General features: G+C 37.3%; 1 protein-coding gene across 1 annotated transcript in view; it reads right to left on the minus strand.

Annotated features, from left to right (window-relative positions):
- Nucleotides 1-4878: 4878 nt before the first annotated feature.
- Nucleotides 4879-12219, minus strand: part of Rpe65 (retinoid isomerohydrolase RPE65) — a 22624-nt gene continuing 15283 nt past the window's right edge. Inside the window, exons 7-14 of the mRNA XM_055614410.1 lie at nucleotides 10112-10193; nucleotides 9749-9881; nucleotides 9517-9656; nucleotides 8675-8804; nucleotides 7055-7169; nucleotides 6871-6965; nucleotides 6656-6767; nucleotides 4879-5030 (exon numbers count right to left, since the gene is read on the minus strand). Coding sequence (XP_055470385.1) covers nucleotides 4879-5030; nucleotides 6656-6767; nucleotides 6871-6965; nucleotides 7055-7169; nucleotides 8675-8804; nucleotides 9517-9656; nucleotides 9749-9881; nucleotides 10112-10193 — 959 coding nt within the window. The remainder of the gene's footprint in view (nucleotides 5031-6655; nucleotides 6768-6870; nucleotides 6966-7054; nucleotides 7170-8674; nucleotides 8805-9516; nucleotides 9657-9748; nucleotides 9882-10111; nucleotides 10194-12219) is intronic.

The raw sequence follows: 12219 nt of genomic DNA on the forward strand, positions 1-12219 counted from the left end.
GCTTTTCTACCCTTCCTTGGCCATGCATTTCTGTGTCCTTGCCTTGATCTTATTTTCTTTTACTATGATCCCTATGAGTTTCTGACATTCTATCTTACAATTAGTAGTTTTTTTAACCTTACTCCAAAAAGAATCTGACAACACACAACAATCCACCAACCTTCTTCTATGATCTCTTCCCCTTAAATTACAAAATCATTTATTTTGGAATAAGTTATTTTCCATTTATGTGTGGACTGTCAACTTCATGAACCTATCTGACATGAAAGTCGTTAAGAAAACATCCAGATCCCACTCTCTTTTGTCCATTTGACATTGTCCTCCAAACCTTCCTCTTTTTTCTTATTTTCTTTGTCAATGGTATCGTCCTTATCATATAAATAAATGTAAGTTTTCATCTTAAAAAATAACTTTTGGATTACATCTTCCTCAGCTACCATCTTTTTCCTCATCTGTTCTTTATTGAAAAGAACATTTAAGACATTTTTGGTGCTCTGTTTTCTGTTTTCCTCTTCCTTCTTTTTTGGACTGATTATTAATCCACCTCTCATTTGGCTTATTATAGCTTTTGCTATAGTTGAACCCATTTTAAAAATGCATTGTCTGCAGCCACTCCTGATGAGATCTGATAGACTAAGATCAGAAGGAAGGAGAGGAGGACCTCCCCTATCAGTGGACTTGGGGAGGGGCATGCGTGAAGAAGGGGGAGGGAGAGTGGGATCCGGAGGGGAAGAGGTAGGGGCTTATGGGGGGATACAAAGTGAATAAAGTATAATTAATAAAAAAAGGTTAAAAAAATAAATAAAAATTTAAAAAAGGATAAAGGAAAAAATGCATTGTCGCCATAATTTTTTGAATATTTTGCTTATATTTATGCTTGCTCTTCTTTGTGAACTCCTTCCCATCTCCCTGACATACCTCATTACTGTGCTTAAATATCCTGGGGAGTCAGAGATGGGGTTGGAGGTGCTTGTGCTTAGCATTTGAGATTTTTAGTCTATTTTTTCAAGTCTTATTTTGTTTCATGGCTTTAAATATTTTTCACATGATATGGAAACTTAGCCAATCTGTTCAGTTTTGCTGAGCTTCAAATTTTCTTGCAAAATAAGAACATGAAGTATATGAGTAGGACTTTGTAGAGCTCCAGCATGATACAATATTTAGAACAGGGAAACTTATTTATTTATTTATCTATCTATTTACTTATTTATTTGACAATGTTTCTCTGTGTGTATTCATGGCTATCCTGGAACTTATGCTGTAGACCAGGCTGGCCTCAAATTCACATCCACCTGTCTCTGCCTCCAAAGTTCTGGGATTAAAGGCATGTATCACCACCACCCACCAGGGAAGCTATTATTCATGGTTTTACAAATCAATTGTAGAAGTTAGTGAGCAGTTAAAATTTTTGTATGTACTCAGACGTGGTACCTAATAGTATAATAGTATAATAGTGGTCTTATTTGAAATGAAAAAGTAAAGTAATTGGAATATTTTGGGTGTTATCAGAGCCAAGTATTCTAGGAGAAAGTGTTTTATGTCCATGTAGATGTTAACCAATGCTTTATTACTTTTTAAGAAAGTAACTAGGCATCACTGTCTCATCTTTATACCATAAGTGTGGGAATGAAAGAGCTTAGTTCATAGTATGTATCCCATAAGTATTAATTTATTTGTGGCTGCTTTTAGAGATTACCCATATTAAATTTTAATAGATTGGGTGCTCTTCAGGGGATGCATTTAGATTTTTCCCATCTTAGTCATATTTTATTACTGTGAAGAGATACCGTGACCACACTCTGATAAAAGAAAACATTTAATTGGGGCTGGCTTACAATTTATTTTGTTTAGTCTGTTATTGTCATGGCAGGAAGTATGGCAATATGCAGGCAAACATTGTGCTGAAGATATAGCTGAGAGTTCTATATCTGGATCTACAGGCAGCAGGAAGAGAGAGAGAGAGAGAGAGAGAGAGAGAGAGAGAGAGAGAAACTATCCCAATAGCAGTGATATACTTTCTTCAACAAGGCCACACTTCCTCCAACAAGACTACACTTTCTCCATCAAGGCCATACCTACTCCATCAAAGCCATACCAAATCTCTCTCAAGTAGCACCACTCCCTAGTGACCAAACATCCAAATATTGGAGCTTATGGGGGCCATTCCTATTCAAACTACCACACTTCTTATCAGGCCAAATTTAAAAAGCATAGTGTTTTATTCCTTAGATTGTGGGGTACTGGAGTCACACTACCTCAGAAGATGATTTCTCTCTGATGTAGTACAGAGATTTTGTAAAACTTGTCTACAAGGAGAAAATAATTTCCTCTTCCTTTCTTCCTTTCCTTATTTTTTTTCTTTTTCTTTCTTTTTGTGATGTTTATTTGATATAGTGTCTTGCTATGTAGACTAGCTGCCTTTAAATTTACTGAGTATGGGTAATAAATAAATAAAATCTTAAAAAATTTTACTTTATATGTCCAGTTGGCTTTGAATTTGTGATTCTCCTTCTTCAGTTTTCCAAGTGCTAGGGTCACAGTTTATCCTCAGCTGACAAGTAGCCTCTTGAACATCAGAAGTTTTGTTGTATTTATTCCATTGGCTAAGGTAAGTATAAGATACCCAAAATGGAAAAAAAAGACCTTACATGTAAGCGGATTGTTATTTTAAATATAACTGCTCATTATCATGTAGAGTTATACTAATTCAAGTGAAATTTTCCTCCTTAAAACAAATTCATTTGTTGCCAGAAGAATCATGGTTCTCTCAGTCTCTCAAGTGGGTAGCTTTTTCTTAAAAAGCAACCTTTTAAAATTAATTTAATCTGAATGTGTTAATTTGTCTTACTTTATTATATATATATGTACTTCTATCAATTCTGTTCCTTTAGATAACTTTAACTACTACAGTACCATATATACTTTTATTAATAAAAAGCCTTTAATATTTAACTTAATCTTAGAGACATTATTTGATGGGAGGTCCCATTCATCTACACACAGATTTTTTCATTGAAAAATCAGAAGTAATCATTGCTTACATTAAATGGAATAAAGCATAGTATGGAATAAGAAAGTTAAAGCTTATGAGCTTGGGAATTTTTAGCCATATATTTATTAGCATATATATGCTAATAATTTAGTAATTATATATTGAAGTAATCATATATATATATATATATATATATATATATATATAATTACTAAAGAATATATACACAAAGAAATTGTTATGTTGTCCTTGATGGCATTCCAGGTCTAAGAAAAATGTTTATTTTGACACTAAGTACATTTTCTCTTCCTTCACTGAGCAATGTTACATTCAAATCAAGAATTAAAGGCTTTGTTTTTTAATGTTAAAGAATAATGTGAAATATGTATGCATATAGTGTCCTAAAAACAACTTTCATTATAGAAAAGGCAGCTTTTTAATTTTTATTTTTTTCTTCACAATTTATTCACTATATTGCAGCCCCCTCCCTCATCTCCCCTGTCTCACCCTTTCTCCTCTTCCTCTCAAACCCTTCCTCTATTCCCAAGAAAGGGGGAGTTCTTCGCTATTGCCATTTGTCCATAGCTTGTTAAGTCTCATCAGGACTGTTTGAATTCTTTTCCTCCATGGCCTGGCAAGGCTGCATCATCAGAGAGGAGTGATCAGAGAACAGTCAACAGAGTTCATAATAGAGGCATTATTATATCTGCTTCCCTCACTCAGAGATCCACATGGAGACTGAGCTGCCAATCTGCCACATCTGAACAGAGGGTCAAAGTCCTCTCCATGCATGGTCTTCTGTTGGTGCATCAGTCTCTGCAGGACCCCTGGGCTCAGATTCTTTTAGTTTTGTTGGTATCCTTATGGGGCTTCTGTGCCCTCCATGTCCCTCTAATCCCACCCACTCTTCCTCTATAAGACTCCCTGCGCTCTACCCAAAGTTTGACCCTGAGTCTCAGCATCTGCTTAGATCCTCTGTTGGGTGAATCGTTTCAGAGGACCCTCTATAGTGACTCCCATCCCGTTTCTTCTCTTCCACCACTTCTGGTGTCTATCCTGTTTGCCATTCTGAATGAGACTTAAGCATCTTCCCTAGCGTCCTCCTTAGTGCTTACCTCCTTTAGGTCTGTATATGGCTATCCTATATTATAAGGCTAATATCTGCTTATAAGTGAGTGTATACCATGCCCGTCTTTCTGTTTCTGGGTTACCTCACTGAGGATGATCTCTTCTAGTTCCATCCATTTGCCTGCATTTCCTTGTTTTTAATATCTGAGTAGTATTCCATTGTGTAGATGTACCACAATTTCTGTATCTGTTTCTCCGTTGAAGGACATTGTTTCCAGATTCTGGCTATTACAAATAAAACTGCTATGAACAAAGTTGAGCAAGAAAAGGCAGCTTTAAAAGTCCATATTTCTTTCCTATGTGATTAGTAAGTGCCTAAAATAACATTCCAGTTTGTTTATCGCTCAGAGAAAGTCTCATCATATAAATACTCATTTAATTTTTAAAGGAACTACTTGCTCAACTTAGTGATACCACAAAATTATCTATATCTTCAACAAAAAGCCATGATAGACAGCAAGCTAAAATAAATGGAATTTAATTGTAGATTTGGAGTCAGCTGGCCTTTTTAGTTATGTCATTAGAAACATGTTTTGTTAGAATATGTTGATGGTTTTCTTTATTTTTTAATTAAAATTTACATTTATGTAGTACATGTGGACATGTAAATACCATGATGGGTGTGTAGATGTCAAATGACAACTTCCTGGAATAAGTTCTGTCCTTTCACAATGTGGCTTACAGAGACTGAATCAGGTTTTCAGACCTGGCAAAAATTGACTTTATCCGAAGCCATTTTTTTCTGATCTGTAGTACGTTCACGATCTTTTGAACAGTCCATGGAATGTAACAGGGATATTAGTCTCCACTTCAGCCCTGGCAATTTCACTCAAGTCTTTGGCATTTAGAATCAGGAGATATGCAGGCTTTTGTCCTACCCCAGGGCTCACCACCACGCTCAGAACCACACCTGTTAATTAAGGCAATTTTAAGAATTTAAAATCAGATCTTGATACAAGTGCGTGTATAAAATTATTTAAAAATAAAAAAAATATTAAAAAAATAAAGATTCAAAATAATCAGGTCGTATGATTATCTGACATTGAAATTATGCAGGTAGCAAGGTGGTATTACATTAACAAATATAGAAAAGCACGTGCCTTAGCTTGTTCTGGTCCTTTAATTATCTGGCTGTGTGACCACTTGAAGGAATCCTCTAAAGTCTTTCTTCCTGAACTAGCACTATTCCCAGGAAGGGAATGGCTTTGTCTCTCTTACAGTTGTACCACAGTATCTTACTACAATATCAAAGTAGTAACTCATCAATGTTGACTAAATTAATGGATCTACGTTCTTATCTGTAATATAAGACTAACAAAAAAAGTTATGATCAAGAAAAAATGTATACTTTAAAACGTTTAAAGAAGAAGGGTGTGTTATAACTGTAATTTTCAAGACCATATTATATGTAAGTTTACTTATTTTAAACAAAATGAAAACATACCTTTTACTCTTTTTGAAAGAGTGGTGTAAATGTAAAAACTACTAATCAGAAAATGTTCCTCCATTTTTTTATTTCATCTTTCTAGAGTTTCCCATATTTTAATCCTGCAGAGTATAATAAATTTCCATGTCCTTGAATTAATGTTTTTAAATAATTTTATTATTTTTATGCACATTGGTGTTTTGCCTGCATGAATATCTGTGTACCACATGTATGTCTGGTGCCCACAGAGGCCAGAAAAAGGTGCTGGATCACCCTAACCCATAGTTGTGAGCTATAATGTGGGTGCTAGAAATTAAATCCTGTCTTTGACAAGAGCAGGCAGTGCTCTTAACCACTGACCCAGCTTTCCAGACCCTCTAACATTAATGCTTAATTGAGAATGATGTTATGTAATAAAGTTGCTCCACTATGTGCTAAGACTCTGGATTCTTTCTTAGCTCAGACTTACTAAAACAAACAGACAGACAGACAGACAGACAGACAAAACTAGAGTCCCAGACTTGTACATTCATTGATTTGCTAGAACATTCTATTTTCTTTCTTAGCACTCCATCTACTTATTCAGAAATACATTTTGGTAAAGAAAGGCAAATATCTAGAATTCTTGCTGTTATGCCTTTTTCTCATCCCTTCTACTCAGAGTTTTACTTTGACACATAAGGTGTTTTACTGTGGTGTTTTGTTTTTTGGTTTTTTTTGTTTGTTTTTCATTTTTTTTTCTAGTAGCAATCAATAAGAACTGACCACAGATGAAAGTCACTTTCAAAGAAATGTCAATTCTTGAGTGCTATACCACTCAGCTTAAGAATCATTTTTGAAGCTGGGTGTGGTGGCACATGCCTATAATTCTCGCACTTGGGGAGACAGAGGCTGTCAAATCTCTGGGAGATTGAGGCCAGCCTGGCCAGCAAATTGAGTCTGGTACAGCCAAGACTACACAGAGAAACCATGTTTTAAACAAACAAACAAAAAATAAAAAAACCCACACAAACAAATCATTTTTGAAAGTTAGTAATTAGACTAATAATAGCAAACACACTGAATTTCGACACAAAGAAAAGTTCAAAAACACTCATTACTTTCATTACCATCATCTTCTTCCAGGCCATCTGGTTGAGAAACAAAGATGGGTTCAGATGGGTAAGAATCTGGCTCTTGCCACATCCAGATTTCTTTAGTTTTGACATTCAGCTTACAGAGCTGCTTATCCCCAAGAAAAAGCAATTAGTTAATTAATAAATTGCTTTACTCAATTAGTACATAACTCAAAAATCTATTGGGTGTCAGTAAGGTGCATCAGTACCTTGTCTGGAACAAAGTGATTCAACCCAAGTCCATATGCATAGGTGTAAGGTTTTCCTCCACATTTCTGGTAATTGATTTGAGGAAATTCAAAGGCTTCAAAACAGAGTACAGACAGGAAAAATTCAATATCTTCAAGTAAAACATCAATTTTCTTCTTAGTGATATTTTCTAGATCCTCTTACCTTGACGGGGCCCTGAAAAGAGAACCTCAGGTTCCAGCCAGATGGTTCCATCACTGCACAGAATGGCTGTTGCAGTTGTATGGGGGAGTGTGACTAAATTCCTGCCTGTGTTGGCCTAAGGAAGAACAGAGACCTCAATGAGCAGGAAAGGAAATTCAAGTATTTATAAATGCTGCCTCTTTTCATAGGTCACCATGCAAGGAGGAACAACAAAGTCTTGAAAGTCTCTCAGATGGTATATTGGTAGGTTATAGGTATCTTTCTGGAAACGCATTGTTCAGGGTTAAATACCTGCCTCTACTTTAATGTGACTGCCATATTGATTAGTTTAAAATTCTGGATAATGGTCTTAGACCTCAGAAAAGGTGGCATGTGACATTACCCTCTCCTAAAAGTCTACTCTTCAATACAGTCAATCAATCAGGCAAATCAGTTACTTGTGTGCTAGGCACCATGCTAGGTATTAGGAAGGCAAAGAATATTTAGGGATTCTCTACTCATCTATAAATTTTCTATTACAAATGCAGTTGGCATGACTGAAATCATCTCGGTCACTTAACTACTTCACAAACACTTATTGAGCATCTCCTGTAGACCATGGGTTATATTAGATGTTGGGGAGACAGTTATAAGAAGAGCTTAAATGGCCCATGTGGTATGTGAATGTAGAATTTAGGATGCCCCATAAAAACATTATAGTTAAGGGCTTTTATAATGTTATGGGATAAAAGAGATAAAGTAGGTGGCACTTGCTTGTGGGTAGAAAGGACAGGACATTACAGTGGGCTCAGAACACCACTGAGTTATCTATTCGAGCAGAGTCTCATAGTCACCTTCAAACCTTTCATTTCCAAAGAAAGATTAAACTCACATCACAGAGGTAGACACACCTGGGGCACAGAGGATATTTGTTTCAGATATCATCTACTCTCCAGGTTGTTAATTGCTTCTGAAAATCGCCCCTCTTGTTTAGTGTTTATGGATCCCTACTTTTTTTTAAAAAATTTTATCAAAAGATTATTTAAGACTCAACTTTGAGTTTCATGGGTTTTTTTAGGTTCTTATTTCTATATTAATAAATTTGAATGCTATTTCTCTTGCCAGTGTACCTACTGCATTTATTTCAGTTACCAGACCTTCAGAGAAATATTCTGAACTCCTCCCAGCTGTCTAATATTACTAAAAAATTTTATTGTCTAATATCGCCTTCAGATTTATAGAAAATCAAGTTTCCTTTGTTAACAGACTGAGTACCTGCTTTCTGATTCTTCATTTCTCCATAACTTAAAATTATTTAGAGTATTTATACAACTTACAAAGGATGTTAGGAATCGCTGGGTCTGTAGTCAGTAAGGAAATATGCTTTCAAAGGGACTTTGTGAATGAAAAGGTTAAAAATTTAAAAATCAAGAAAACTATATCTCATCTGGGCTCTACGAAAGTCATTTTTTTCTAAATCACACAATTCTTTTGAGCTTCAGTTTCTCCATTTTTGAAATGAAAGATTTAATTACTATTTTTAAAGCTCCTCCCAGATCTGAAATTTCAAGATTATACATATAAACATTACAGTTTCCAAGAAAGATGAAACACTCATGAAATCCTTGTAAAGGAAATTACCTTGTCAATTGTCAAAGGAAGTACATATCTCCTGACTTCAGGCTGAGGAGCCATCATGGCATTTTTCTTTACTTCTTCCCAGTTCTCACGTAAATTGGCTAAATATAAGTAATTATAAACAAATTCAAACCTGCAACAACAAGAAGCCAATCATGAACACAATTACAAAAAATAAAGCAGGATCTAATGTAGCATAATCTGGCTTTGTAATTAAGATTTTTCTGTCTCTTTCTCCCAAATGCTGGGATTTAAGGCATGCACCATCACACCTAACAATGACAGATGATTTTAGAGATGATTCATGACTTTGAAAGCATATATGTCTGGTTGTTTCTTAGGCCACAACCCATTATTTCTGGCTATTGACAGAAATAATATTAAAGCCATTTCCTCCTACTCCGTGAGGGAAATAAAGAGGTTTGTCTCATGACTGTATTGCAGTAACAGCTACCTTACATACTCTTTGTCTGCCCCATTGTCTATACTCTGTGTGTTTAGGAATCAATGACTAGCCTGCGAATAGCATGTTGTTTCTATTATTCAGAATAGGAAAGGGTTTAAGGCATCTTAAAGACCTTGAGATGGTTAAACTTTTCAAGTCACAAAACCTTCCATTTTCAGGCTTCATTTCGATCTGGTTGGTTTTCAGTATCAACTGTAGTTCTGATAGTCTGTCTCTGATTTTCTAAACTCTCTGCTCATTATCATCATGCTTTTGCTATTTCATAGCACTTCCCTTTTCATAGGTGACTCACATTAAACAACAAGGAATTGTATATTTATTAAAGCACTGTTTACAGAAGAAACTGGAGGTGGAGAATTTATTCAACATTTTATCTTACCCTTTCCAACAACAGAGATCCACAATCAGAAACCCATTGTCTTCATAAGTATTGATATGATGGAAGAGATTGAAAGGGGAGGTTCTGTATTTATTATTAAAATATTTTCTTCTTTTTTTGTCAGCAACATGAAGCCAAACCTGGTTATATACGGTAATGTTTTGATAAGTTTATAAAGGAAAAAAAAAATACTTTCCTCAGAATTAGAACTTAACAAATGAATCAGACATACCCCCATGCTTTCATTGGATTCGAAACAGTCCATATAGTTAGCTTCCCAAATACTCCATGAAGAAAGAAACTTGAAAAGGTTAATTTTGACTGGAGTCTCCACAAAAACAATATAGTTGGGTGTCAGACCAAAACTGAAACACAAATAAGCTTATGAATAGGAGGGCTATTTCTCAGTTACACACACACACACACACACACACACACACACAGAGTTTTCAGAAAGTGTAATTAGATTCTCAGATCTAGAATGCTTACATGAAATTAATTAGTTTTAAACATAGTTTTCTACAAAGAACTGTCTGGATTAGGGTCGGTATCAAAGGTAGGCAAGAAAAATCTTTAAATATGAGCCTGAAGTTACCTGTGTACATAAGATGGCTTGAACCGATCACTGCAGGGGAACTGCACAACAACTTCTGATTTGTTTACTGGATCTTCCTTATCTGAAATAAAGTGGTTTTAAAGGCTTTAGGAGAGCAATGAATTCTTCCTCCTCCTTCTCTTTCTCTTCCCACTTCTTCATGCAAAGCATTTAAAACAGCTTATACAAACAAAAAATACGTTTTCAGATGTGAAATTTTTTTTTTCAGAGATTGTTTGTATCTTCTCAGTCATTGGGATATCTTAGTGGAATTTCATGTTGTTAATGAGGTCTTGAATGAGGGGTGGTTACCAAAGGGTGGTTTCTTCTGGGGTAATGACAAAGAATTGTATGTCTTAGAAAGAAGACTCACTCAGGAAAGTGACGTGGCAGTTGAAGAACAGGGAGCCATTGATGTACTGTCAGCTAGAAAATTGAGATGGAAGACAAGAAAGCGGGAGCTGAGCGTCCTGGACAGAAAGTGACAGGTGTAGATCCAAAGACATCTGATAGAATGGAAGTAAGTTATGGGATGACACAGGAGTAAAGATGCACCAGACACAGACAGAATTAAAGACCAATACCCCACTCCCCAACTTGATATTAAGAGGCAAGCTGCTCCTATTGAGGGCAAAAGAGTGACTCCAGAGGTCAAAATCTACTCTGGAGCTTTGGGCAAGCCTTTCTGTAGGCTTTTGGGGGTCCTCAGGCTTCCCTTTCTTTTCTGATTGGTCCCAAACTGAGTATCCTCTCTTTAATAGGCTCTTTTTCCATTGGCCTATCATTTAGAGTTAGGAACAATTTCAGTCTTTTTGAGGGAGTAGGATCTCCCCCCTACCCCAGGAACCCAAAATAGTTCTTCCTTTAGAAGCCAGTCTTGTTTTCCCAGATCCACCCATTTTCTGCTGAATTCCCTTTATTGTGAAGCTGCACTAACCTAGGAAAATCCAAACAGCCGCAATTAGAAAAAGCACACAGAGAAGAGTACTATGGAGTCACATCTTACAATAAGCAGAGGTCAGGTTTAGGTTCAAGGAAGTAAAGCAGTGCTTTATTGTGGGCTAAATCCTCTCATGGTAATGCAAAGCTCCTCAAAACTATAGTGTGGATGAGCAATGCATGCTAAAGTTCATGTCTGATAAAATAATATAAATTACTTTTTAAGTAATGGAACTGGCCTCATTCACAAACTTTCTCAGTCTACACAAAGAGGAACTCAAGATTTTGCTTGGCATTCAAAGATAAATTTAGGGGACCCAAGATGGCGGCGACCAGCCCGCATTCAGAGGAGCTGAAACTCCGAATTGGTGAGTGGAGGGGCTGTGTAACCCAAAACAACGGTACGAGGAGTCCGGGGAGAAGGGGGACAAACCCTGATCTGAGTCCAATAGGACACAGGCCAACCGTGGACATCTCCGTGGACTTCTCCTGGGGAATCGATTCCTGGGCACTTCCCCATAACGGGCAGGCAGAAGCAGCAGCAGAGGTGGCCAAGCCAGCAGCAGAGGGGGCGGAGGAGGTGGAAGAACAACAGCCAACAGGTAAACTGCAACAGAGCTACTGAGCAACTAGCAGCTGAAGCAGAGGAGGCACCCTGCAGTGCACACAGCACACCTGCACATAGTGCTGCCTACTCCAAGCACCGATCTCCCTCCTTGATATTTGAGGCTGAGAACACTCAAACCCCCGCATTTCCCCCCACAATCTCCGATCTCGATCTCCAGCCTTGCCGGAGGGGGGAGCAGCAGAGGAAGCACATAGAGCTTCCCAAATTAGAGAGCAGAGCCCAGCCTGCTGTACTCACAGCTTCTAGCACAGAGCACAGGGCTGAACACAGAGAGCCCATTACAGTGTAATCGTCAGCACCCAGCCACAGACCCCAGAGTCCAGCCTGCAGAGCCCTCCACAGACCGGAGACCACGGGGTATTCAGGAAACCGGTCCAGGTGCTTTGTGCCCACAATCTGCGCTTGCTAACCGCACCAGCATCCACATCCCCTCCTGCGCTTGCCCCCAACCCCGATATCCCAAACACCTACACTCTCTAGCACTCCCTTTCAAGACACACACACACACACACACACACACACACACACACACACACACACA

This window comes from Psammomys obesus, unplaced genomic scaffold (genome assembly GCF_907164565.1).
Source record: "Psammomys obesus unplaced genomic scaffold, mPsaObe1.curated_primary_1811, whole genome shotgun sequence".
NCBI classification, from domain to species: domain Eukaryota; kingdom Metazoa; phylum Chordata; class Mammalia; order Rodentia; family Muridae; genus Psammomys; species Psammomys obesus.